This window comes from Arvicola amphibius, chromosome 12 (assembly GCF_903992535.2).
Source record: "Arvicola amphibius chromosome 12, mArvAmp1.2, whole genome shotgun sequence".
In the NCBI taxonomy this organism is placed as follows: domain Eukaryota; kingdom Metazoa; phylum Chordata; class Mammalia; order Rodentia; family Cricetidae; genus Arvicola; species Arvicola amphibius.
The window spans coordinates 13,985,170-14,012,258 of record NC_052058.2 but is presented as its reverse complement, the minus strand read 5'-3'; the positions used below and the strand labels follow the sequence as shown (position 1 = coordinate 14,012,258).

The 27,089-nt window shown below is 50.4% G+C and overlaps 2 protein-coding genes across 5 annotated transcripts in view; both read left to right on the top strand.

Moving 5' to 3' along the window:
• The first annotated feature begins 82 nt into the window (after window positions 1–82).
• Window positions 83–3,001, top strand: Lefty1 (left-right determination factor 1). 2 transcript variants are annotated; one of them, XM_038350124.1, is made up of 5 exons: window positions 83–332; window positions 1,415–1,457; window positions 1,560–1,661; window positions 1,848–2,093; window positions 2,638–3,001. In XM_038350124.1, exons 1-5 carry the CDS (start codon window positions 83–85, stop codon window positions 2,999–3,001), a joined length of 1,005 nt encoding a protein of 334 aa, XP_038206052.1. The 2 variants fall into 2 exon arrangements, with proteins under 2 accessions (XP_038206052.1, XP_038206051.1); XM_038350123.1 differs by having other exon boundaries at window positions 1,415–1,661.
• Window positions 3,002–5,914: 2,913 nt separating this feature from the next.
• Tmem63a (transmembrane protein 63A) overlaps window positions 5,915–27,089 on the top strand; it is a 37,266-nt gene continuing 16,091 nt past the window's right edge. Inside the window, exons 1-12 of one of the 3 annotated variants that reach the window (XM_038348982.1) lie at window positions 5,915–5,953; window positions 10,605–10,804; window positions 13,373–13,452; window positions 16,255–16,318; window positions 17,271–17,308; window positions 19,853–19,995; window positions 20,813–20,864; window positions 21,195–21,303; window positions 22,548–22,618; window positions 24,608–24,688; window positions 24,911–25,034; window positions 25,134–25,267. In XM_038348982.1, the coding sequence (XP_038204910.1) occupies window positions 10,619–10,804; window positions 13,373–13,452; window positions 16,255–16,318; window positions 17,271–17,308; window positions 19,853–19,995; window positions 20,813–20,864; window positions 21,195–21,303; window positions 22,548–22,618; window positions 24,608–24,688; window positions 24,911–25,034; window positions 25,134–25,267 (1,082 nt within the window). In that variant the 5' untranslated portion in view covers window positions 5,915–5,953; window positions 10,605–10,618. Of the gene's footprint in view, window positions 6,087–10,604; window positions 10,805–11,462; window positions 11,748–13,372; window positions 13,453–16,254; window positions 16,319–17,270; window positions 17,309–19,852; window positions 19,996–20,812; window positions 20,865–21,194; window positions 21,304–22,547; window positions 22,619–24,607; window positions 24,689–24,910; window positions 25,035–25,133; window positions 25,268–27,089 lie in introns of those variants that run through there. The other 2 variants (XM_038348983.1, XM_038348984.1) reach the window with 2 other exon arrangements.

Genomic DNA, 27,089 nt, shown 5'->3' with positions numbered 1-27,089 from the left:
ACCCCCCTACCCCAGGGCCAGCTATAAAGCTGGTCTGCACCAGCCCTCTGTAGACTCAAGACTCCTTCGCCTGGGCATCACCATGCGGTCCCTGTGGCTCTGCTGGGCATTCTGGGTATTGTCCCTGGTTGGCTCTGGGGCAGCGCTGACTGGAGAGCAGGTTCTGGCCAGCCTACTGCAACAGCTGCAGCTTAGCCAGCCACCGGTCTTGGACAAGGCTGATGTGGAGGGGCTCACCATCCCCTCCCATGTGAGGGCTCAGTACGTGGCCCTGCTACAGCATAGCCATGCCAGCCGCTCCCGAGGGAAGAGGTTCAGTCAGAACTTTCGAGGTAAGCCCTCCCACATTGCCCTTAGTCTCTAGGCAAGGCAGGCTCACAGGTCCTTCCATCTGTGGTGTCAATGGGCTGTGGGTTTGTGGGACTCAGAGTGGAAGCCATGGGGTCACAGTCTGAGTGAGGGGTTTATTAGAAGGAGCAGGTCCGGGAGAGTGCTGGGTCCGGGCACTGGGGACCTGGCTGTGCACTGAAGGACCCTTGGGGATAGGAAAAGGGGGCTGAACTTGCTGTTAAATTCAGGAGCAGAGAAGAGGAGGAGAATGGAGGAAACAGAGCCCCAGGAGAGGTCAAGGCCACATAGAACTTCCTGGGGTCACCATCTGGAATAGTGGCGGACTGTTTTGCCATGAACAGAGAACAGTGGCTGGGTAGGGGCAGCCCTGGGTAGCAGAAAGTTCGGAAGAGTGAGAGTATAAGTATCTCATTGTCAAGACAGCAAGGGCTTGCGTGGTAGCACCGCCTCTTCCAGCTGGAATCAGCCCTAGGGCACAGCCACATCCCCAGATTTACTCTCCTATGGTACCTTATGGTCTGGAGACATAAGGATGCTGGTTCTGAACAGGTGATAGCGGTGACCGCTGAGGATAGGTGCGGCTAGCTGCTCAGGTGACCACCTGCTATCCTAGAGCCTCAGGTGTTCACAGTGACTGGTGCCATTTAGGATGCCACAGCCCTTAACATTTGCCCCAGGCTCTTGCAGTCTTGATAAAGATGTCCACAGGCTCTTTTGTGGAGGAATCATTGACTCAGTACTCTCCAGCTACCTTCTCCTGCAACCTTCGCTAAAGAATCCTGCATTGCTGCACTCTTGAACCCCATCAGCTCCTTCATTACACAGGGGTTCAAAGCCACCACCAGGGGTGGCAGTTGATAATAAAAAAGACACAACTCCACTGATTATTTTAGCATTCAGGGCCTCATTGCAAAATTTATAATTCCTAGGCAGGGAGAGGTACTTCTTTTCCCCCATGCTCATGGGCTTCCTGCTCCCAGTTCTTCCTGTAGATTAGTAAGGAACCTTGGCCTTGGGTCTTGGTGCCAGTAGAGGTCCGGCTGACTTTGTCCATTGTCCACAGAGGTGGCAGGCAGGTTCCTGGTGTCGGAGACCTCCACACACTTGCTAGTGTTTGGCATGGAGCAGCGGCTGCCGCCTAATAGCGAGCTAGTGCAGGCTGTGCTGCGGCTGTTCCAGGAGCCGGTCCCCACAACTGCTCTCCGGAGGCAAAAGAGGCTGTCCCCACACAGTGCCCGGGCTCGGGTCACCATTGAGTGGCTACGCTTCCGTGAAGACGGCTCTAACCGTACAGCCCTCATCGATTCCAGGTATAGGCGCTCTCTCTCTCTCTCTCTCTCTCTCTCTCTCTCTCTCTCTCTCTCTCTCTCTCTCTCTGTCTGGGGGAGGGGAGCAGCAGAGGATGGGATGGGGACAGGACGGGACTGGAGACTCCTCTACTAGTAGGCTAGAGACAGTCTCCCAGTCCCCTCGTTTAACGCGCAGCTGTGTCTCAGGCTCGTGTCCATCCACGAGAGCGGCTGGAAGGCCTTCGACGTGACGGAGGCAGTGAACTTCTGGCAGCAGCTGAGTCGGCCGAGGCAGCCACTGCTGCTGCAGGTGTCGGTGCAGAGGGAGCATCTGGGTCCGGGGACGTGGAGCGCACACAAATTGGTCCGTTTTGCTGCTCAAGGGGCGCCGGGCAGCGAGGGGCGGGGCGAGCCCCAGCTGGAGCTGCACACGCTGGATCTCAAGGACTACGGGTAAGGTGCTGTGGGTTAACTTGATAAGTGAAATCGAGAGACGAATGTGTAATTTGACTTAACTGTGAACTGACAAAGTTTCAGAGTGTGAGACTATTTAGAAAAGTCCCTCTGACTGTTAGGAAGCCCCCAGTAAAAAATTTTAAATTATTAGCTATTCACTCCCACATAAATATCCAATTCAGTCGTTTCCTTTGCCGTAGCACTCGGGCCAGAACCCAGGGCTTCACAACAGGCCAGTGTTCTCCCAGTGAGCTATATACCCAGCCCAGTTCTTGACCTGGATTTTCTCCTCCTCCTCCTCCTCCTCCTTCTTTTCTGAGACAGGGTTTCTCTGTATAGCTCTGGCTGTCCTGGAACTAGCTCTGTAGACCAGGCTGGTCTTGAACTCACTGAGATCCACCTGCCTCTGCCTCTCGAGTGCTGGGATTCAAAGGCCTGTGCCACTACCGTCCAGCCCAGTGGAGAGCTGGGTCTTAAGTCTCCCTCCCAGAGGCTCTTATTCTAGCCTTCTCAACTGACTTCTGATGTCTCATTCCCACAGGGCTCAAGGCAATTGTGATCCCGAGGCGCCTGTGACTGAAGGCACTCGATGCTGTCGCCAAGAGATGTACCTTGACCTGCAGGGGATGAAGTGGGCTGAGAACTGGATCCTTGAACCCCCAGGGTTCCTGATTTATGAGTGTGTGGGCAGCTGCCTGCAGCTGCCTGAGTCCCTGACCATCAAGTGGCCGTTTCTGGGACCACGGCAGTGTGTTGCCTCAGAGATGACCTCCCTGCCCATGATTGTCAGCATGAAGGAGGGAGACAGAACCAGGCCTCAGGTGGTCAGCCTGCCCAACATGAGGGTGCAGAAGTGCAGCTGTGCCTCGGATGGGGCTCTCACACCCAGAAGGCTGGAGCCATAGGCAAAGGAAGTGGCCTCCCCAACGATGTGACTTTCATGTATATCCGAAGTGTTGTATTGTACTGAGAGACGGGGATTCTGAATCCCTGATGGGCTAATGCCCTGTCTGTGTTCTTTGCTGAGCTCTCTGTATTGGAGTCCAGGCTCTTCCCCTAAATTTTACCTTTGTTATGAGGAATGTGACTTACTGGACACTAGGGGGCCCTACCTAGCCGTCTCTGTTCTTATAGTCACTGCACTGTATGTTAAAGCACTTAACATGTATAGTCACTGTAAGCTAAGAACAGAATTCCTAATTGCCATTGTTTCCTTAACCTGTCACCGAGCCCCAGTGACCTGACTTTGTCCCTAAGACACAAGTGTATCAAACATGCTCAACCTAGGTAATACGGACTTTGCTAGATGTGAATAAAATACATTTTGTTCTGTAACTTTTGTTGTTTGTTTTGTTGTTTTTGAGACAGGGACAGAGGGAGGTGAATCTCTGAGTCCGAGGTCAGCCTGTTCTACAGAGCCAGTTCCAGGACTACACAGAGAAACCCTGTCTCAAAAAAAAAAAAAAAATCCTTCATAACTCTAGAACAGGGCTCACTCCTCTTGTCCTCTTGGACTGATATAGGGAGCCTTTTACAGGATCGTCTGTAGCATGGTAGGATACCATGTTTACAGAGACTTTGTAGAAATAACCAGTGCAGAATCTCAGCCCAGGGAAGGAGCCTCTGAAATCTCTCTGCCAGTCTACACAGCTGTTAGCTAAGACTTCCACACCTTCTCATCTTCATCCATTAAATAGGTGCAATCCCTAAAATCCATGGCTCTGGTTTAAGGAACCAGCGATTTCATAATTGCTATACACACTGACTGGCACATCCTGGCTAGTCCAACTCACGCTTTGGGTTTGTTTTTTAGACAGGGTCTCACACGTTGGAGCTGCTTGTTTTTTATTTTAGCATTATTCTTTCTTTGAGACAAAGTGTCATGTAGCTTAGGATGGCCTCCAACTCCATATGTAGTTAAAGATGACCTTAAATACTTTTAAAATTAAATTGTGTATGTGTGTGGAGAGAGAGAGAGAGAGAGAGAGAGAGAGAGAGAGAGAGAGAGAGATCCAGCTAGCACGTGCTGTAGAAGTCAGAGGGCAAGCTTTTGGGAGCCGGTTCCCTCCTTCAACAGTGGTTTTTTTTGGGGGGTCAGGCTTTCATGGCAAGCACTTTTACCCCCTGAGCCATCATTGGTCTGGACCTGGACCTTGAGTACTGTGATTACAGGCTTGTACTACCATGGGTGACTTATGTGGTTCTAGGGATCAAACACAGGGCTTCGTGCACACTACCCAAGCACTCCGACAACTTGAGCTGCATCTCCAGCCCCTAGTTCATTGCTTGCATTCTGTTTTGTCAACTGGCACCCTGACCACCACACTACGGCCTTCCCTGGACCTTGAGTCACCTACTGGAGAGCAGCCATAGAAAGCCTTTTCTGCCGTTATCAAGGGTCCTAACGTATTCTTTTCTTTGGTAGTGGTGCCACCATCCTAACAGGACTGGGGCTAGACCCCAGGACCCAGGTCAGGCAGGTGCCAGCATCATCATCAAAGATAGGAAGTGAGGACTAAAGATGTGTGGGGTGGGAGCAGGGAGAACAGACAGAACCAATCTGAGGAGCCAGAGGAATGACCAGGGGACCATGATAACCAGGGATCTAGAAAAGCCAGCTAGCTGTGGGGTCTTTAACCAAAGCAGTAGCAGAGCAGGGGCGTGGCCAGGCAGAGCTAAGGGAAGACAAGGACAGAAGAAAGTTCTGGGAAATAACTGCTAGCTAGGCGCTTAAGGGAGAGAGGATGGAAGTCAGAGGGAGGAGAACGGAGAGAGGAAAGACACCCTGTTTCAGATAGCCACCAGCTAGAATCAGGGACAGGAAAGCTGCCAGGATATTTTTGTCTTTACAGTAGAAGATGAAAGCCCAGGCATGGAAGCGAGGTCAGAGAAGGGGCAAAGCTGTGCCTTGGGGAACGAGGAGCAGTTCCGGCATGAAGTTGGGTAGTGCTGGCAAGGACCCCACAGCAAGCTTTGGTTCCATTCTTTTCCTTGTGGAAACAGGCCTGCAAGTGGGTAGTTTGCAGCAGTGGCCGGGCCACAGTCCTCATTCCATTCACCAGCACATCCAGCGACGATCCTGCCCTGGGTGAGGGGGCAAGGCAGGTGCAGAGGCCGCTGGTTCGCTGGAAACCTCCAAGTCCCATTCAGAACACACGGGATGCTCAGCGTGTTTGGTCGCAGTTGGCAACGTTGGTGGCCCGGGCCGGAACAGTAACATGTGGTCCCAGGAACTCTAGAAATGCTGTATTTTATTTAGGGCAGGACATAGCTTTGGAACTTCCAAGGTCCTGGCTCCTTACCGCGGCGGTCCTCTCTGTGGCTACAGATGACTGGTGCAGGGTAGGTCTACTGTGCCCCGGTGCTCCCCCGCACTGCGTCCCAACTGGGCCAGCTTATGAAGTTCCTGGGGACATTCAACCCCACACAGAGCCGATCACGAACGTTTGCAGATTCTCTCCAGCGCCGACCATCCTAGACTTGGCCCAGTGTCCTCTTCAATGGGGATGTGCTGGGGCACAAAGGAAAGTCAGCCCCGAGACGTCCTTTCCCGGCCTTGTGCGCTTTAGATGGTTTGATCCCGACCGTAGACCTCGGTGAGGACGGCCACGCGTGGACCAGGGTTAGAGAACCACATATAGGCTCACTGCCCGGCGCACAGTCTTCGCGGTCCAGCTGGCGCCGGCGCCGGCGAACAGTCCAAATTAAGGAAGGCGTAGACGCAGTTCTGCGCATGTGCAAGAGGCGCCGGAGTTTCACTTTGCAACTTTTAAGTGGTGGGGACGCTGCCCCGCCCCTCCAGGTGCGGCCAGACCACTCCTACCCCCCTCCCGCGCGCCGCGCCACCGCCACCGCAGGTAAAGTGGGAAGGGGAGCCGAGCAGGGGGGAGGTCGCGCCCTGCCGCTCCCAGGATGTGCCGGCGGGGGTCCACACGGGGCCGGACGCCTCGGGTCGCCTACCCTGGCAGCTGTCGGGGTGGCAGTAGCCGGGTAGGTGGCTAGAGAGTGCCAATCAAACCCCGCGCCGCTGGGACTTCCTGACAGCCCTTGACTGCGTGGCTGACTTCCCTCCCTGTTCCTCCGCGGGCTTTGGAGCTTGTTTGCGGGGTCCGATCTCCCTGTCTAACTCGGCGGGCAGCCTCGGAGCCCTCTCTAATTCTTTACGAGGCTAGACCCGGCTAAAGCGGGCTTTGTACCATCCTGGTGACCACTCCTGCCCTGGTAGCATCGGATCGAGGAAACCTGGGGACTTGGGGAAGGCCGGGGGGAGGCGCGGGGGAGGAGGGGAAGCTGCGACGGTAAAGGAACCACATTCGACAACTTATCCTGGGACCTGATCAGCCTGGCTACTTGAGACCTCGGGTAGGGTGGAGTTTTAGTCCCAGGCAGGGACCAACAGTTGTAGGGACTTTTGCAAAAGGGAACACATTTTCTGTCCTGAAGCTCTAGTTGGTTCGCAGGGCCAGCCCCGTTGAGTTTTTTTTTGGGGGGTGTGTGTGTGTGTGGAGATGAGATGGTGGAATACTGAGCATTCGTGTATGAGTATACTCATTGAATGTGGGATGCTGACTATTGCTAAGGGTGTGCACCTAGGCAAGGCTACTGAGGCCACAGTGACTAATTGTTTTTTTTTTTTTTTTTGTTTGTTTGTTTGTTTTAAGACCGCCCCCTGCCCCTCTCTCTTAGCGAAGTCTTTGGAGCACAGGCCTGCCGTTTATTCTAGGCGTGCTTTGCTCAGAGCCGCCTATTCCTAGCCCTGGGGGCTAATTTGGCTTCTTCCCCACCCGAAAGCCTTCTGAGCTTGGTCTGGCTGCCCCTCGATGGGTGCGCTTCCTCCTGCCCTCTCAGAGCACGTTCCTTTGGGAAGGCGAGAAAGGGCTGGCTCATTGAGAGCCTAGGGAGTGTTCCTGCGACAGCCTCTGGCTTTTCATGCAGATTGTGGGTGGGGGCAGGTGGCCCCTGGCTGGAAGAGCTGAGGGTCTAAGACTGTGGGTCTTAAAGGTTGCCTTCCCTTGGTGCCCTCCTCTTTTCATTTTTCAAGTCTTCCATGTTTGCTCTGCTGCGTTTGATTTCCCTGATTCTAGCCCTTGGGGGACGCTGGGGTACAGTGGTTGCGCTTGGTGTCTGCAAAAGGCAGAACCTGGCTAAGAAGCTGGGTCTGACCTCTTTTTGCCCAGGCCACCCTCCCTGCTGGCTGAGCTCTCAGGTCTTTCCTTTTGTCTGGTTTTCCAGTCTGACTTTCCTTAAGTCAGAGTCTTACTGCGTGTCTCTTTCGATGGCCTGGAACTCGCAGAGAACCACCTGCCTCTGCCTCCTGAACTCTGGGATTAAATGGGTGTACTACCACACCCGCCTCCCTTAGTTTTTAACAAACTTTGTAAATTGTCCTTGGAAATGTGCTTGGCAAGAGAAGAATGACTTAGAAGTGTGACTGGGCTGTTAGGAAAGAGGAGCCAGAGGAACCTTCCTGGTGTCAAGGCCTCTGTTTCTCCAAGCAGCTGAAACAGTGATTTTGGTGAGCCACTCCTCCCACCCCAGCTCCACTACAGCACCTCCCTTCCCGGGAACAATGTCCCTTTGTGAGCATTTATGAGGATGTTTTTCCCTTTCTCTTCCCAAGCCCTCCTTGTTTGCTTTGTGGCCAGTTCCCTTTCCCCAGTTCTAGCCTTAGGGGACCGGAGACCATGCGGTGCTGCAGAAGCCCTCTGGGTCTGTATGAGGCTTTGGCTTGGGGTGGATGCCACCTCTAGCCCACAGCCACTGTGCTTCTGTGGGAGAGAAACCCTCCTGATTTTAGCAGGGCCTTGATTCACGGGACAAGAGGCAGGAAGCTGGCGGGGCTGTGTGAAGAGAGAGGAACGGGGCAGCACAGAGGAGCACCGGCAGCTGGTGGAGATCTGGGGGTTTAGGTGAAGAGCCAGGTAGGAGGAGACCCACTGGGCAAAGCCAGGAAATGGCCTGTGGGATGAGAGACATCCAGGCAGGTCAGAGAGTAGGACAGGGTGCCCAAGGACTGCTGTTCTGATTCCTAAGCTGGAGGAGGGTGACTCCCCTGTGACTTACATGACACTGGGGGCATCTGTGTTGCTATAGGACAGTTTGTGAGGGTTGGTGTTGCAAGGGCAGGTCAAAGTGGACAGCCTAGCAGAGCTAGACTCACTGAAACTAGGGAACTGTGGGGGGCTGGTCCAACTGAGGACCTCTCTCACAGTCCTTCCTCTCTACAGTGTCTGGTAAGCATGATGAATGGAAGGCCTTGCATCACCAGACAGGGATGTTTCGAAGTACTGATGTCCTGGTCGCTTTTTTCTTCTTTGAAACAGCCTTATGTGGAGATTTCTGTTAGCGCCAGGGCACCAGAAGCCTCAGGAGGTGTCAGCACTGAGCCTGGAGCCAAGTCTGTTGGGTTCAGCTTTCTATTGTAGCCAAGGCTGGTCTTAAAATCCCGATCCTCCTATTTCCTCCTTGAGTGCTGGGGTTGCTTCCTGGGTGAGGTTTAAATGAGACAAAGCAGCTTCAAGGTGGAGGTGACATTCATGACTGTTCATAACCACTAACCAATGGCTATAGCACCATACACAACTTCTTCCTCCAGCCACTGCAAGTTCCTTATAGGACACGAAAGTGATCCATTCTTAGGCCTGTCTCCCTCCCACCCTCCCCTCACTTCCTGTCAGGCACATTGTGTGTGTGTGTGTGTGTGTGTGTGTGTGTGTGTGTTCCCCAGCATAACAGTCCCAGGAGCCAGAATTGGAATTGAACCTCTACCCCCATACCCTCCCCTCACTTGCTATCAACCTCATTGCACTGTGCGAGTGTGTGTGTATGTGTGTATGTGTGTGTATTGTGTGTGTAAGAGAGAGAGAGTTTTGTGTGTGTGTGTGTTCCCCGGCACAGCAGTGTCACGAGTCAGAATTGGGGTCCCTCCCCTACCACAAACACTTTACTAGTATGTTAGGTAGCTCAGACATGGGCTTCAGTTCTCTACACCCCCTTTTTTTGTCCCTAATACTTGGGTTTGGTCTCTGTAGCAGGTAGAAGTAGACTTTGAGGAAGTCCTTTAGGGATTGTAACTTCAGCAGATTTGGGGAGGCGGGTGCCTAAGGAGGAAGGTGTTTTCTTATGACTCTCCACACATAAATTATGTGTAGAGTAGGCCAGAACCTGGGCACCAAAGTCCCCAGTCTCCAGTGCCAGGGGACAGACTCTAGAGAGTTCCATTAGATTTGCCAGGAGTTCCAGGGGTGCCATAGCCTGCAGCTGTGTCTGCTTGAAACACTGAGCCTTCTGTTAGAGGGGAGGGGGGGGAGGTGTGGACGGAAGAGGGAGGAGCTAGGGGCCTGCTTTGCCCTGAGCCTCGCCCAGGAGAGGGCCTAGGCCTCTCCTCTCTGGCTGTCCCTCCCACTTTTGCCTCTCTTAGGGCAGCACCTTGTGAACAGTGAAGAGTCAGGTTTTTTGTTTTTTTGTTGTTGTTTTGTTTTTTGTTTTTTGAGACAGGGTTTCTCTGTGTAGCTTTGGAGCCTGCCCTGGCACTTGCTCTGTAGATCAGGCTGGCCTCGAACTCTCAAGTAGATCTCAGTAGATCAGTAGATCAGGCTGGCTTCTGCCTCTCAAGTGCTGGGATTAAAGGCTGGCTTTTGCCTCTCAAGTGCTGGGATTAAAGGCATGCACCACTACCACCAGGCGAAGAGTCAGGTTTTGAGGCTCAATCTTGCTTCATCCAGCTTCTTGGTTTGGGGGACAAGTAGTCATAAAGTTTCAAAACTTGGGTTCCAAGTACAATCAGTCTTGGAGATCCCAGCTCTGACATTCTGGGGATAGATAGTTGGAGAGGGCTCTTGTCCTTGGCTCAGAAGGATGTTCACCTACTAGTGTCTGAGGTTTCCTCTTTCCAGCCTTTGTGGCCTTCTCTCCTTCTCCTGCCTGTTTCTGGATGCCCTGAGGACTCTTGAAGGAGTTATTTTCCCAGAAGCACTTGAGGCTAGAGGAACTTCAGCACCTCCTCTGCCACAGCAGTGGCTACCTCTGACCACCCCGTCCCTTTGCCTCATTTACCCCTTTTCAGGGCATCTGCTCATTGTGTACCCAGCTGGGTCATGTAGTCTGACCATTTGGGCCATTCCCAGTCTCTGTGAACTCTACCAGGCGCAGAGATACGGTGCTCGGCTTTCCCGACTCTGTGCTGAGGGTCTCTGGTGCTCCACCTTCATGGTGGAGGGAGGAGGGCCGACGACATACACTTACCTTTGGCTGTGGCAGCCCTGGCTGGGGAAACGGAAAGTTCCCACCCTGATATTATACTTCTTTTTTTTATTTATCTATTTATTATGTACACAGCACTCTGTCGCGTGTATGCCCGCAGGCCAGAAGAGGGCACCAGACCCCATCACAGATGGCTGTGAGCCACCATGTGGTTGCCGGGAACTGAACTCAGGACCTCTGGAAGAGCAGGCAGCGCTCCCAACCTCTGAGCCATCTCTCCAGCCCCATATACTTCTTGTTCCCTAGGGAGAGAAGGCAGGATGACCAGCTCCCCATTCCTGGATCCCTGGCCATCCAAGGAGGTGTCCATCAGTGAGCGCCTGGGCCTTGGAGACCATCCCAATGACTCCTACTGCTACAGCTCAGCCAAGAACAGCACTGTGCTTCAGGGTGTCACCTTCGGAGGCATCCCCACTGTCCTGCTCATAGATGTCATCTGCTTTCTGGTAAGGTCCTCTCTCAGTTTAACCCCTTATTCTCTAGGACCGTCTAGGAACCGCACGTGAGGTAGATCCACACACCCGTGTGTGCTCTGTGACCCTGGGCATGTGGTAGATAGACCCTGAGGTCTGGAACCACTGTAGTGATTCCTTCCTCAGAGGACGTGGGTCTTGTGTGGCAGTGTGATCATGATCCCGATTGCAGAGCCACTTGCCAGGTCTGTCTTGTCTTACTGGCCCTCAGTGTGGGTGGCTGTTGAGGGCCAGAAATAGATTGCTAAAGCTGACCTTAGGGGGTACATGTCCCTTTCTTTAATGTCGACTTTATGTTCCCAAAGATTCCTCCAATTGAAATAGGTGTTATTATCTTTGCAATGGCTCAACAGTGGTTGAGGTGTGTGTGTGTGTGTGTGTGTGTGTGTTTTAGGGATGGAACCCAGGGCTTGTGCATACTTTTCTACTGAGCCACATCCCAGCCCAGTTAGTTTAGATTTATTGGGATTAACATGTACTGTTATTGTTGGTTTTTTTTTTCCTAAGACCCGGCCAGAGCCGTGGCTCCCTTGACTCTAGCATCTAGGAGTAGAGAATGGGATAGATGGAGGGTGGCGTTCTGCCCAGGACTGGTGGCTGAGTAGGAAAGCTAGGAAAGGAGGGGAGGCAGTCAGAGGACCCCAGTTCCTGCCCAGCAGGGGCAGAGGGCCCCACACCCACGTCTCTTGACCTTACACTTGACCTCACAAGGTTTCTACAGCCGAGGTCTACATTGTTGCCCTTAAAATTCGCTACATTGTTGCTCGTCAGGTCTGCTACAGGAAACTGCTTGTTCTCACCTTGGCTTTTGCCAAAAAAGGAATCCTTACTATTCGTTCTCAGCACCATCCTATTGGCAGGAGAAAAACAGTTCTCCATGCTTGTGGGACTTGGCCAAGAGTGTGGAGCAGGCAAGGTATGGCAGTATACTGAAAGGGGGGTGGGGTCTATGCCCTCAGGATGGAGAGAGCTGCGCAAAGGTGAAGGCCTGAAGAGCGCTATGGAGAGCCCAGGTGGGCTGGGTAGCTGCTTAGGAAGAAAGTCACTTTTATTTAGACTGTGCCCATAGGGGTGATTTTCTTTTTCATAAGGGACAAGGTCTCACTATGTTGCTGAAGCTGATCTCTGAACTCCTGGCCTCAATCAATCCTCCTGCCTTAGCTACTCAAATAGGTGGAATGACAGGCTTATACAACCACAATGGATTTTTTTTTTCTCAAGACAGGGTTTCTCTGTGTAGCCCTGGCTGTCCTGGAACTCACTTTGTAGACCAGACTGGCTTCAAATGCAGAGATCCACCTGCCTCTGTCTGGGATTAAAGGCTTGCGCCACCACTGCCTGTCTAGGAGTGTAGATTTTTATTGCAGGAACTTATGGGGTCAAGCAGGGGCCATATGCAAGCCAGAGGGTCCTAGAAGACCTAGGTGCGGGAAGATGTCCACACTGCATGCACAGAGGCAAGGGAGCAATGGCAGAGAGAGGGTGAGCACATGCTAAGGGGCTTGTGTTTGTCCTACAGGTGAGTCATCTGCCTTTGAAAATACGTCACCCACTTCTGGACTTACCTTAAGAAAATCTCACAGAAACTCAGGGCTTATGGATTTCCCTTAAGGGAACAACATTCACCTTTAAAACCCCAGTTTCTAGGCAGGGCCTCTATCAATAACCTAGTATGACCTAATCCTGACCTAGAACGTCTAAGGCGCCAGGTTCCATCCCAGCACTAAATAAACACATACATAAATAAATCCAGCTTTTGATCAGAGCAGGCACGCCTGTGCTATTCAGGATGCTTCTTTCTCCCATCTCTGAATCTCAAAGGCACCTGTGTAGTTTGGGGGCGAGCTGGCCAAGGTGGAAGTAAAGGGCCTGGGGAGACAGGTAAGCATCTCAGACATCTAGAGCGAATAGGCAGAGAGGGGCCTCACTTCCTCATGGGGCTGCTGGTGTCACACAGGCCTATTCACTTCTCCCAGCTCTCTGGGGTTGGGCCAGCCTAGAGTGCCAGGGCGTGACAGGCTCACTGGGTGCTCTTGCTGTGTGGCTGCAAACTTGCCTTTAGAAGAAACAAATGCAAAGAATCTGACTTAAAATAAAATATAATATAATTAAGAAAAATCAAGCCAGGTGCATCCCCTTAGTCCCAGCAACCACTGGCTGAGGCTGGGGGATCACTTGAACCTAGGAGTTAGAGGCAAGCCTGGACAATCTAGTGAGGGCTTGTCTCTAAGAACGCGGTTTGGATGTGAAGTAAAGGGGAGAGCGGTTTTCTCAATCAGGTGAGGTCAGACCTCATCTTCTGACTTGGGGTCTGCTGCGGCTGATGTACTTGAGTAGGAAAACATCACTCAAGCCTGTGGCAGCGTGACAACCTTGGTGACTTGGCACAGGTGGTGGAGGTTGTTGAATGAGTGGAGGAAGGTGTCAGGCTGCTAAGCTGTGTGTTATTTCTGGGCTAGATGGGTTCTTCTAGCCCGCTGAGTCTGGCCATCCCTAGAGCCCGGCCAATGTTCTTTAACTTGTTTTTTTTCCCCCTTTTAGTTTTTAGTCCTGGTGTTTTCCTTCATAAGGAGAAGATTCTGGGATTATGGCCGCATAGCCCTGGTATCAGAAGCAGGCAGGTAAACAAAACAAAACATTTCACTGAGAATGTGAGCACATCTACGCACCCCTGAGTGTGAGTGTTATGTATGGATATGTGTGCCTTGTGCATATATGTGTGTATGTAAATGCACGTTTGCTTGCATGTGTGTACATGTATATGTGTATGCATATATATATGTGTGTATGTTGATGCATGTGTGTTTCTGGGATGGGCTGGAGTCAAAAGTTCTAACTTCCTTTCTGCTGGTCACCAAAGATCCCTTGGAGGCCTCCCTTCTTGGAGTGTGCTCAAGGAAACTAATGCTGGAGATCCCCTCTCTCCCCAGGCTCGGGTTTCGGGCTGTGGAGGATCCATCATTACTTTTAGGATTTTTGTCACCCAGGAAGGCAGATAACATTTCCTTCCTCACCTTGGACACAGCTCTCTGAGAATGTCAAGTCTGAAGTTAATTACCTTGCTCTGGGGCTGGCTTAGTGACAAAGAAGGAAGGCAGGTGTGGGGAAGCGACCCACCTTCCTTCCTGGTCAGTTGGACAAGCCTGTTAACCAAACACAGGCCAGACCTCAGGCCTTTCCAGTTCTTCTTTGGGTGGGACAGCTCTGTGCATTTTACTAAAGGTGAAGATGATCCTAGAACTGGATTTTCCTGTTTGGTCTGGTTGCTGTGAATCTCTGGAAGGCGTGTTGGCTGAGGCAGCAAGAAGGGAATGGGAGACAGCCCCACTTTCATGTCTATCCCGGGGGCCCCACTTTCGTGTCTATCCTGGTGGCCCCTGTTTTCTTGTCTATACTGGGGGCCCCCACTTTCGTGTCTATCCTGGTGGCCCCCACTTTCATGTCTATCCTGGTGGCCCATGGTCATTGCTTCAGCTTCTGAAACGTTGCAGTGGTGGGGTGATGAAGGATGGTGCATTTAGAGAGATGCTTCCTTTCCCCCCCAAGAGATCCCTTCAACTGTTCCACTCAGCTTGGGCCTGAGAATAAAGATCCTGCCTCAGGACACAGGAGAGGCCGTGGGAGCTATCTTCTGTGGGAATGGTTTACTTTCCAACTCTTGAGGACACGTCTTTCCAGACAAGGCTATTTTTGCTCGTCTCTTCCCTCCATGTCACAGAACTGGGGAGGGCATCTCATTCTTGGACAAGGGGTCTTGGAGGACACTTTGAGACAAATCTGAAATGCTGCAAGAGGTGGGGTAAGCAACCCCTCTTCTAGAGCCAGCTCCTCAGTAAGTTCAAGCAACACATGGCACTTTAATAATATATCATACACCTTGGCCAAAGCGCTGAGCTCCAGGTTCAGTGAGTGACTCTCTCAAAACAGAAGACAAAGAGAGGCTGAGGGAGATGCTGAGAGTTGGCCCCCTGTCACCACATGTGTATGCATGTATATCTTTACCTTAGCACGTGCACACACGCAAACACACACACACACAGACACAGACGCTACCATGTTTAACATGCCAGTTCATCTACTCTGAGATGCACACTTGAGTGTTTTGCACCTTTAACAGTAGAATTGGGATGCCTCTTTTTTGTCGTTGTTGAGAAAATGTATCCTATGCCCTGGCCTCACAGGTTGGCCAAGTTCTTTGAACTTGGGGTCCTCCTATCTCGGCCTTCAAGTGAGTACTGGGATAATTACAGGTGTGCACCACCATGCCCAACATGAGATTATCAGTTATAGCTTAATTGACACCATTGTTTCTTTCTTAATGGTTCATTAAAAAAAAACTATGCACCTAACCACTGCTGGTGTCTTGTATTAGATAAAACACTGTGCGTATGTAGGTACATGTGTATTTTTTTTTATATTTTTTACAGTTTTACAGTTTTTAAAAAATATGTATGTATGTATGTATGTATTATGTATACAATATTCTGTCTGTGTGTCTGCCTGCAGGCCAGAAGAGGGCACCAGACCCCATTACAGATGGTTGTGAGCCACCATGTGGTTGCCGGAAATTGAACTCAGGACCTTTGGAAGAGCAGGCAATGCTCTTAACCTCTGAGCCATCTCTCCAGTTTTACAGTTTTATCTTATGTGTTTTGCATGCATACATGTCTGTGTACCACATGTGTGCTTCGTGCCCAGAGAGGACAGAAATGGGTGTCACAAGAGGGTGTTGGGTCCTCTGGGACTGGAGTTACAGATGTTTGTGAACCACCATGTGGGTGCTGGGAATTGAATCCAGGTCCTCTGGAAGAGCAGTCAGCGTTCTTAACCACTGAACCATCTCTCCAGTCCTGTGTGTGTGTTTTGAAGTGGATCCATTCCACTGATGAGGCCTTGCAAGTATTCTTACTTTTCCTTAGCTTACTTCCTAGGTAGGAGGAGGGGTTACTTATTCCCCTGTTCCTGTGGCCACTCTTTCTTAGGCTCTTTTCTCTGGAATGAAGCCTCTATTTATTGCCTGTCATTCCAGTCACTTTGGTAGGATAAAATGTAACCTTCCAAATTGATTTGCATGTCTTAGGAAAGGCACTGTAAACAGGCAACATTCTGAAGTTCCTTTAGGTGGGACCAGTTCAGTGCTGAACTTGGAGTATGTACACACATGTATGGTTCCTTAATGCCACCTGGCCCTGTGCTGTTCAGCCCATAAAGCACAGAGTTTTATGCCATTTGGGTTTGTAGGCATTGCCTCTATCTTTGTTTTGTTTTATTTTTGAGCAATTTATATTTGTTGCAACTATTGAGAGTCAATAGCTTTGAAGCTGAACTCTAAGATTAGACAGCAAGGTACTGGACATGTATATTCAACCTTTTCGAATTTTAGAATTATTTATCTTTTTTTTTTGTTTCTTTTGTGTCTCCAGTGAGACCAGATTCCAGAGATTGTCATCTTCTTCCTCAGGGCAAGAAGACTTTGAAAATGAACTGGTTGGTATCCAGGGGATGGTTGTTTTTGTGGCCCGAAGGGCAGAGGATACATGTAGCGTGGTGGTAATGACTGACGGAGGACTGGACAGTTGGACTGGTTCAGTGGCTAACAGCAGCACTGCGGTCTATGAGTGTGGTCCACGCTGGAGGGAGCTGCCCTCCACATGCACTGAAACACGGGGACGCAGAAGAAGCTGGAAGGAGCCAGTGTTTAAGTGATCCCTCACCGCAAGGCTCCATTCACTGCAGGCAGAAAGGGCTGTGGGTCCCCAGGGCTTTGCCAGCAACTTGACTGTGACCCATGAGTTGCTCTTCTCTCACACTTACGGTTCTTGTGTAAGAGTTAATTATTGACTCAGCTGCTGGATGCCGAGCCAATGTGGGCAGGAACCCTGCCTCATACAGCCTTGTCCCCAGCACTAGATATCTGGGAAGTACTTAGTCACTGTTGAATGAGCAGATGTTTGTCCTTCCCAGCAGGCAGCCACCTAGCTATGAGTAGTAGGACATGATAGACCACAGAACCTACACACACTTCTTCCCTCTCCAGGGCCTGCTCTCGGGTATTTTCCAATTCTCTAGACTTGTTCCTATTCCCCCACCCCCACTCTTTTCACCATTTGGAAATAATTTTACAGAAGTTCTTATTATTTTTCCCAGCTCTTGATTGAAGTTTTGTGATCTGACCCTGGAGCTTATATAATGCCACTGATTTAGACAAAACTTAAAAGGTTTTTAGCAAGATTGTGTCTTTTTTTTTAAAGTTCCGCCCTCCCCGTGGGGTTGTGCCTTGCAAAGGATGAGAGCCCAAGGGAGTAACTGATCAAATGTGTGAAGGAAAACCCTGTTTTACCAGCAAGACGTGGGATGGTTATTTAATCTCAAAGATGTGATTGTATCTGCTTCCCAAAGACATAGGTGTTGGATGCTAATACCTGTTCTCCGTCTCTAGGGATGCTGCCCTTGGCTGACTGCCATCTTCCGCCTGCAGTGAGTAAGACGGGAGTGTCTGCCAGGGCACGTGACTTCGTGTGGGTGTTTGATCATTCAGGAGGACGTAGCTGAGATGTTTGATCCTGTGATGGTGTCTTGCATACTTTTCCAGCTCAGGACCCCAACAGGGTATAGGGGCTAGAACAGAAGTGGCTGGGAAGCCCTGTAGTCAGGGTACAGGGGAGAAGGAGGCCTTCCCGGCACACAGCCCTACTGGCACTCAGGGATCTCCACACTGCAGGTGGATTTCAAAGGTTCTTGAAACTTAAACTTTATTTAAAAAATATTTCATGTTGGAGAGATGGCTCAGGGGTTAAGATCACTGGCTGCTCTTCCAGAGGACTCAGGTTCAAATCCCAGGACCTGCACAGCAGCTCCCAACTGTCTGTGACTCCAGTTCCAGGGAATATGGTACCCTCACACAGGCTTCTCCACCTGATCTTGGACGCAACTCCCATCAAACACCACCATTTACAACAGGGTCTCTCACATATTAGTTCGCTAAAATTGGCCTCCTCTGTGGATTTTTATCGTCTTTCATCAGTTCTAAGATGGCCTTTTCTTCCGTATTTCCACTTATCAGAAAGGAGGACCTGCAGCTGTAGTCGTGGTTGCTTAGCTGCCAGCACTGTCTTGTTTGTAGTGTGACACATAATGACGTGTGTCTAACAGGGATGACTATGTAGACTTTGGAGTGGACAGCAACAAGGAGCAGAGCCAAGACTCCTGTAGCCCTGATAGCTGGCTCCTTCTAGAACAGGAAAAGTGACCAACCAGGCCTCCTTTATCACCAAGTATTTCTTAGATTTCTCTCCTTAATTCCCACATTTTGGAAAGAGAGAGAGAGAGAGAGAGAGAGAGAGAGAGAGAGAGAGAGAGGGAGGGAGGGAGGGAGGGAGGGAGGGAGGGGAGGGAGGGAGGGAGGGGAGAGAGAGAGAGAGAGAGAGAGAGAATTTTCAACTAAATGAGGTGGCTGTATGAATATGGGATTGAACCCAGAGCTTCATGCATAGTAGGCAAGTGTTCTACGTCTGAGTTAGATCCCTAGCCCTTAGCTAAATATATTTTATTTCTCCGCTAACTTATTCCAACACATATAAAAACCTGCCTAGTAGAGTTCCTTTCCCTATCCAGTCACTGTTAAATATTAAGTAGAATAATTTCTGCCTAAAGTAAACCAAAACGAAACTTTAATTAGCTTGCATAATTATTATAAAAGAAAAGGATAATGGGCCGGGCAGTGGTGGTGGGGCACACCTTTAATCCCAGCACTCGGGAGGCCAGCCTGGTCTACAAGAGCTTCCAGGACAGCCAGTGCTGTTACACAGAGAAACCCTGTCTCAAAAAAAAAAAAAAAAAGATATCATAGAATGAAACATGTCAGTTTGCAGATATTGAGTTCCTCTCTCAGGGCCTCAGTTTTCCCACCTGTTGAGTTCTGTGGGAGTTGTAGCTGAGGTTGTGGGCAGGAGGCAGAGTTATTGGGAGAAGCCAGAGAACTTGTTGAAGCAAGAGGAACCAAGTGGGTGTGGGTGTGTGGGTGGCTTTTTTAGAAGTGTAAACGTGTTAACTGCAGAGCTCACCCTGAAGTGAAACACTGAGCGAGCCTGAGACCCACTCGCCCCTGAGCATCCATGGGAGTGGGTGCGCTTTTTTTTCATTGCATCCTTGAGCTCTGCTGGGCAGATGAGGTGGGAAATGGGCTGTTAGTTCCTCTGAGCCCGGTAAGGCTCGGGAGTGCTGAGTCCGCACAAGGTGCTGAGCTGCAGGGCCCACGCTGCAATGTGTAAACTTCTTCAGGCTTCCAGACTTGCTTCTCTGGGTTTACCACACAGGGCTTTCTTGCTGTATGCAGAATATTCAGGAAAGAGCAGGTGGAACACCTGGCCCTCCTCCCTTTATGACAAGAAAATCTGACTGTTGTGAGCCTGGGATTTTCCAACTGACCCAGGAATTCTCTGTGGGTAGGAAGGCAGATCAGGTCATTTCCCCATCTCTGGGGCCGTGGGAGGGACAGAGGGAAGGAGTGATATACTTGGATGGAATGACATAATATGTTCAAAACATGGCTCCCCTTGTTCTCCCAGCCCTTCCTGGGGTGGGGGAATCGGAGAGAGGGTGAGAAGGAGGGCCCAAGTACACTGCACTGTGTTCCCCAAATGGCTTTCAGCAGCCATCTTGCTGTGGAAGCAAGTAGGGACTGTGGGGAAGGTGTACCACGTGACTCATCCGTTATATAATGGGCACACAGATGTTTTTAACAGCAGAACACGGAGGATGGCAAGTCTCTGCTGAGAGCATGGCGTTGGGACTGGAGGTGGCCCCTAACTCATGCCAGTAGCTTTGCAAGTTGTGTGGTCCTTAAAGCTCTATGGTTTTTCTGTGCGTCTGTACCCACACATCAAAGGAAAGGATGTGGGCTAAAAACACTGTCTCCTACAACAGTCATAAGGGTTGGATGAAAACTCCGTGCAAGGCCTTGCAGGCCTGGCCTCCTGTTGCTCCCTGCTAAGAATGTCTCCACGTGTGTGTCTTGGCCAGCGATGACCAGATCCTGGAGTGGTGTGGGGAGGATGCCATCCACTACCTGTCCTTCCAGAGGCACATCATCTTCCTGCTGGTGGTGATCAGCTTCTTGTCCCTGTGTGTCATCTTGCCTGTCAACCTCTCGGGAGACTTGCTGAGTGAGGCCCTTTCTTGCCCATTGTCTGTGTTGGGAGGGAGTGGGGCATTGACTCTATGGAAGGGACTCGGTAGGGTGTGATGTGAGACAGTCTTAGAGTGACTTTGAGAAAATTATCATCCAAATAAAAGATCTGGAGGAGAATCCATCCAAGTCTGGGCTGGGAGCTGGGGTCCCTCATCAAGTTTGGTTCTAAGTTGGGGAAAAAAGCAACCAACCGACTAGCCAACCCCAGGTGCAGTAGGATTGGAGGTTTCAGCAGCTGCATTTTGCTTGTTTTTTTGAGACAAGATCCTACTATATAGTCCAGGCTAGTCCTCCCTCACCCTCTCGAGTGTTGGGATTATAAATATAGCCTCCACTCCCAGCTTCAGAATCTATTTTTCAATTTCCTGCCCTTACCCAAGCCCAGAGGTTACTATTCACGGACCCAGAAGATATCTGTGATACACAGTCAAGTCATTGTGGAATTATATCTTCTTAGCTCCCAAAAATGCCATCCCAGACCCACCTGTGACATCTAGTGGTTCTCAACCTTGAGAACCTTGAGCTGATAACAGCCAAGGATGCTTCTAGTTATCATTGAAGCATCTTTAAAGCAAACCGCAGTGCAAAATGAACTTAAATTCTGGCTTTGCTGGCACAGTAAGCTGTAGCAGTGGCCCTGGGTGATGGAGCTCTAAATAGGTTGATGAATGATGTCATTGTCTTCCATGTCTAGGAAGACACACCATGTCTAGGCATCTTGTGCTGTACCTCCCTGAGCTATAGAACTTTTCTCATTGTGACCCTGGACCTAAGTGTCTGTTTCTCTGCAGATAAAGACCCGTACAGCTTTGGGAGGACGACAATAGCAAACCTGCAGACGAAGTGAGTACGGAGCTTCTTGACCACAAAGGAGGCTGGTTTGGGAGCCTGGAGCAGGCTGGAAACACCTCAGTGCTGCTGGGTTGCTGGGTTCTGGTGTGACCATGTCCTGGGAAGCTTCAGTTTTGTAGGGGGCGTAGAGCCTAGTGTAAGAATAGGGGTCTCCCCGAAGTATTTGCTCACTGATGAGGGCCATTGACTACATGGCATCTGTTAGAGGCAGAGCTATTGGCTCTTGGGAAGGTACCCACTGAGGGTGGTCCCTCCCCAGCCCTGCAACCTGTCCCTTCTGTTGGGATGCCCAACCCTGACCGCAGGTGATGTCTTCCTTAGCAATGACCTCCTTTGGCTGCACACTGTCTTCTCCGTCATCTACCTCTTCCTCACTGTGGGCTTTATGTGGCATCATACACGGTCCATCAGATACAAGGAGGAGAGCCTGGTGAGTGAGGCTGGGGCCGAGACCTGTTCTGGGAGGGTGTCGGGTGAGCGATGGAGGGAATAGCCCCCATGGTCTCCACAGAACCACATCAGTAGTGAACGTGGGGGGTGCTCTCACCTGGCATTACCACCACCACCACCACCACCACCACCACTCACTATATATATTTTAAAGACAGGGTCTTATGTAGCCCAGACTGATTTTGAGCTAGCTATGTAGCTAAAGGTGACCTTGAACTTACGATCATCTTGCCTCTACCTCCCAAGTGTTAGGAATATAGGTATACATCGACATACTCAACTTATTATTATCATTTGATTTATTGGTAAGCTGTAATTTGGACATTTTCCTTCAGTTTGCCAGTTGCTATTTGATCTGTGGGGTCAGGGTTGTAGTTACTGCTATGAAGTAGAGAAGTACGTTGAGAACTGAGCGTGAGCCAAGGGTAGAGTGCTTGCCTGTCGTGTGCCAGACACTGGCTTTGATAACCCAGCATGCCAAAACAAAATAAATGCCCATCCCATTTTAGCTTCCTTTGTTAGTTACTGTGATAAATACCATGATGCAAAGCAACTTAGGGGAGGAGAAAAGTTTATTTAAGCTTATACTTCGAGAACACAGTCTATCCTTGAGTCTTGGCTGGAACTGAGACAGGAACTCTGGGAGAATACTGCCTACTGGCTCATCACTCCCAGGCTGATGGCCTTCTATATGGTTCTGGACCACTGGCTTAGGGATGGCGCCACCCAAAGTGGGTTGGGCTTTCTGACATCAATCATCTATCATGACAGTTTCTCACAGATATGGCCACAGACCTGTCTGCTCTGGGTGATTCCTCAATTGAGGTCCCTTCCTCCCAGTGGACTCTAGGTTGTGTTAAATTGACAAAAACAGAACAAAAACTTAAAACAAAAAACTATTCAACACCCTGTCCCCAAGCCAGAACAGGTGCCCCACTGTGACTTGGTTTCAACGCCTTTGCTTTGTTGCCTGACTCCTTTGAGTAGCTGTCACTCTCTGGGCTCTCTCAGTTCCCTGCCCTACAAAGGAGGCTCAGGAGTTGATTTGGAAAAGGAGGCAGCATAAATAACCCCTGGGCCTCTTCAAGGCCAGGAGTGAGAAAACGTGAACCCCTCATCTACCATGGTTTTCTTTCTCGAGATGTGAAGGAGGTAACACCTGCCCTTCCCCCATCACCCTGTGACTTGTCTCTGTGACTTTCTTCTTGATATGGTCTCTGGCAGGTGAGACAGACGCTGTTCATCACAGGACTCCCCAGAGAAGCCAGAAAGGAAACTGTGGAGAGCCACTTCCGGTAAGAGAAAGACCCTGTGAGCCACTCATGGTGAACAGGGTTGTTGGACCGGAGCCTCTGAGGCCTGTGCTGAGGATGGACATTTGTGTCGTCTGTTTGGATATGCAGGGCTAATCCCTCCCTGTCATAGGTATCAAGTGACTTCCAAGTGTGTTGCTGCTGAGCTGTGCTAGTGGCCTGGCGCGGGTGTGGGGGGTGTGTGGGGAGGTGTACTCTGTAGCTTTGTGGTGAAGCCTCCGGGATCCAGGATCCAGAGTGCAGACACAGAGAGTGTTCACACAGAGCTGGTCTCCCAGGCCCGGGAATGTTGGTCGTCCATTGGGAGAGCCTCTGACTGTCAAGGGCTCTGGGACAACCTCTGCAGCCATAGCTCCTGCAGGCAGAGCAGGCAATGTGTACAGCCACAAGCATAGGGAAAGGCTCAGGTTCAATTCCTAGCAAAAAGGAGCAACTCCAAGGCTCCCCCTTCATCCTGGTCAGTTCTGCCATCACTGACTCCTAGCAAATACTAGGAGTTAGCTACAAATTAACTTTGTGCAGCTTATGAGAAAAAAACCACTAGGAAATAATTAGCATAAACAGAACTATAAAAGGATGTTTAAAATTATTGCCAAATCTCTCCTTCAGTAACTACAACTATTTTTGGAAATATTTACATATATTTACATATGTATGTGAATAAATTTGCATATTTACTTGATAAGAGAATAATTTTTCTGTTCCTTGAGAAATATTCCTCTAAGTTGCCTGCCAGGCAGTGTTTGGAAACACTGAGTCTACTTCATGCACACACTTAAGTAGAAAAACAAGTGTCCTCATTGCCAGGCAAACACTGTGACTAAGACTTTCCCTGTTCTAGGAAGCCTTCCTGGGGAAGGCTGTTGTACTGCCTTGTGGATCTGTGGGCTTGCTCTGCAGCAGGGCCACTTTCTCTGGGAATCCCTTCCTCAAAGCGTTTTCTTTTCATCCTTTTGTGGTTCCAATTATTGAATCTTGCTAGACAAAGCCTCTACCGCTGAGCCACATCCCCAGTCCTCCCCTGGCTCTTGTTGGGGTCTGAAATAGACCCACTGACCAACAAATTAGTTGGCTCCTCCATGGGAACCTTCTCACACACTCACTAAAATCTAAACTTAAGCAGGCTCTGCTCCCAGCACCCAGAATAGCAAGCAGCAGGTGGTGCCCATGTGGGCCCAGAGTCCTCAGGAGTCACGTGGACAGTGTTTTGTATGTGGCGCAGGGCCATTTTGTGGTAGCTATTGGCTGACCTTGCAGCTAGGCTGCCTAGCTTCAGCTTCTGGCTCAAATATTCACTCACTGTGTGACTCTGAACATACAGTGCTTACCCTTGGTGATGCAGGCATTTTGTTGACTGTTAGTATGTGTCTGGATGTTTTCCAGCTTGAGCATGTTTTGCTATTCTTAGACCCTCTAGAGGGTCTATTGCCTTCAAAAAGGTTATGGACAGAGTGGATTTCAGCAATAGCCTAAGGAAGATACATCCCTAGAACAGATGATCAGTCTCTGTCTCTGAGTGGCTAGGGAGGATAGTGGTGCTGGGGATGGAACCCAGGGCTTTGTGTGTGCTAAGCACTCTACCACTGAGCCACACTTCAGGCCTGTTGTATACGTATTTCCCCATGAGCAATTCCTCCCAACCAAAAGTTGAGTAAGTATAAATTTGTCAGTTCAAGGCAGTTACTTTCATATTATTGAAAACTATGCCTCTGGGGCTAGGGATATAAGAAGTGATAGAGCATATATTTAGTATTCACGCGGCTGTGGGTTCAATCCCTGTCAACACACACACACACACACACACACACACACCCCTCTTGGTATTAAACTTCAGTTTTTTCCTCTTTGGAAAATTAGGAACAGCTGGTGGGCAGCAGCAGCATGATTCCATTGCAAGGGCAGGGAGGGCAGTCATTTCTATAGGGATCTTCTCTTTCAACGGCTTTCTCTTCCCTGCCTTGCTGGCCACAGGGATGCGTATCCTACGTGTGAGGTGGTGGATGTCCAGCTCTGCTACAGCGTGGCTAAGCTGATGTACCTGTGCAGAGAGAGGTAAGGGAGGTGATGTCTGAGCTCAGCTGCAGCTTTCCCACCTCCTGCCCCGAGATGCTCACTTGCTTCCTTGCTGGGACCCTTCAGCTGGCCAGGGGAGGGTGGGCCTGCCTCTTCCTGGATCTCAAAGCTAAGCTCCTAACCCTGCTGGTGGGGACTTGTTGGCTGTGGCACGGCCCCAGAACGGTGAGTCTGAGTTTGAGCCTCACTCCTCCCATACAGGAAGAAGGCAGAGAAGAGTCTCGCCTATTACACAAGCCTGCAGGCCAAGACAGGCCGAGTGACCCTCATCAACCCCAAGACTTGTGGCCAGTTCTGCTGCTGCGAAGTGCAGGGCTGTGAGCGGGTGAGGCATTGCCACCTGCCTGCCTGGAGCAGGGGACAGGCATGGGTGCCCTAACACCTGCGCAGGGCCGCATCACCCAGGGGCTGTATCTTCTGGCAGGAAGATGCCATCTCTTATTACGCCCGAATGAATGATAGATTGCTGGAGAGGATCACCGCTGAGGAGTGCCGGGTCCAGGACCAGCCCCTAGGAATGGCCTTTGTCACCTTCCGTGAGAAGTCCATGGCTACTTTGTGAGTACGACAGAACTCCTCATCCCACCTGCTCACATTTGTCTCCTTGGGGGAATTCCAGTCTATATTTGAGTGACAGCTGGTCAGCCTGGGTATGGCATGGTCCTTATTGACCCTGCCAGACTGATGTGGCCCAGCCCCACAGCTGAGCTTCCACCAGTGGCTCCAGTCCACCAGTCCACCGTGCTGTTTGTGGGTAGCAACCTGCCAGGTGTATTGAAACTCAGGACCCAGGGTCCTGCTCTGTCTCTTGACAAGTGGACAGCTATGGGGACCGTCTGGAACACTCTGGGTGTCCGTAGCTACAGAATCCGGGAGCTGCAAGCTTATGAAGCTCTCTCAGGCCTCGGACCTTAGTGTCACCTCGCCTTAGAGCCCCGAGTGTGTAGGGTGCCAAAGCTCTTGTGCTTTCTGCGCCTCAGGCATGGTGGCTCTGGGGATGGCCTCTGGGATGCTACCAAGGGCGCTGGCCTCTTCTGTAGGAAGAGGAGAGGCTTTGCTCTGAGGTAGCAGAGAGATTCTGTGGGTTAGCCAAAGCGAGAAGCTTGAGATGGCGAGGGTGGGCCATGAGTCCTAGGAGAAAACTTCAAGAATGGACAGTATGTAGTGCGACCTGATGCCATTCCTGACCTGGGGACACAGTGAGGACTGGGAAGTGGAGCCACTTGGCTGGCACAGAGTCAGCTTTATGTTCCAGTGTTACAAGGAGGCGTAGAGGGTGGCTCCTTGGAGGCACACCGTAGTAGGACAGTGTAGACAGTACGGAATGTGCAGACGCTAAACCTAATGTGCTGGGCCTCGGTTTCCCTTTCTGTAAAATGATGCCGCAACCTGTTGCTTGCAGAGTCATGTCGAGGATGAATCAACACCCTCTGCATCGTGGCAGGAATGGCACTTCTTTTTGATTGTTTGAGACAGGATCTTAAAATAGTTCAGATTGGCTTGGAACTCACTATGAGACCGAGGCTGTAATGGACTAAACTCTGAAGCTATAAGTCAGCCCCAACTAAGACAGTAGACAAAGCCATAAGCCTTAGTTAGGACTTCTTCTTTTTTTGAAACTATTTATTTTTATTTTATGTGCATTGGTGTTTATGTCTGTGTAAGGGTATTGGATCCCCTGAACCTGGAATTACACACAGTTTTGAGCTGCCATGTGGGGGCTGGGAATTGCACCAGGGTGTAGTGATGAGGCGGGCAGGCCTGCTTTTCATCCCGCCCGGATCCCACACGGCTAGCTTTACACCCGAAATAACAACACACAAATTGTATTCATTTAAACACTGCCTGGTCCATTAGTTTCAGCCTCTTATTAGCTAATTCTCACATCTTGCTTAACCCATATTTAGTAATCTGTGTAGCACCACAAGGTGGTGTCTTACCAGAAAAGATTCAGCATGTCTGACCTGGCGGCTGGCTTCATGGCGACTGTCTCAGAGAGGAGAGTCATGGCGACTGCCCGAGGCATCTGCCTCACTCCCAGCATCCTGTTGTCTACTCCACCCACCTATGTTCTGACCTATCAGGCCAAGCAGTTTCTTTATTAATTAACCAATGAAATCATCAGATAAATAAAAGATACACCTACATCACCAGGGTCCTCTGGAAGAGCAACCAACCAGTGCTCTTAACCACTGAGCCATTTCTCCAACCCTTCGTTAAGGTTTCTATTGCTGTGAAGAAACACTATGGCCACAGAAACTTTTTTTTTTAAATATTTTTCAGGACAGGGTTTCTCTGTATAGTCCTGGCTATCCTGGAACTCACTTAGTATATCAGGCTGGCCTTGAACTCACAGAGATCCGCCTGCCTCTGCTTCCAG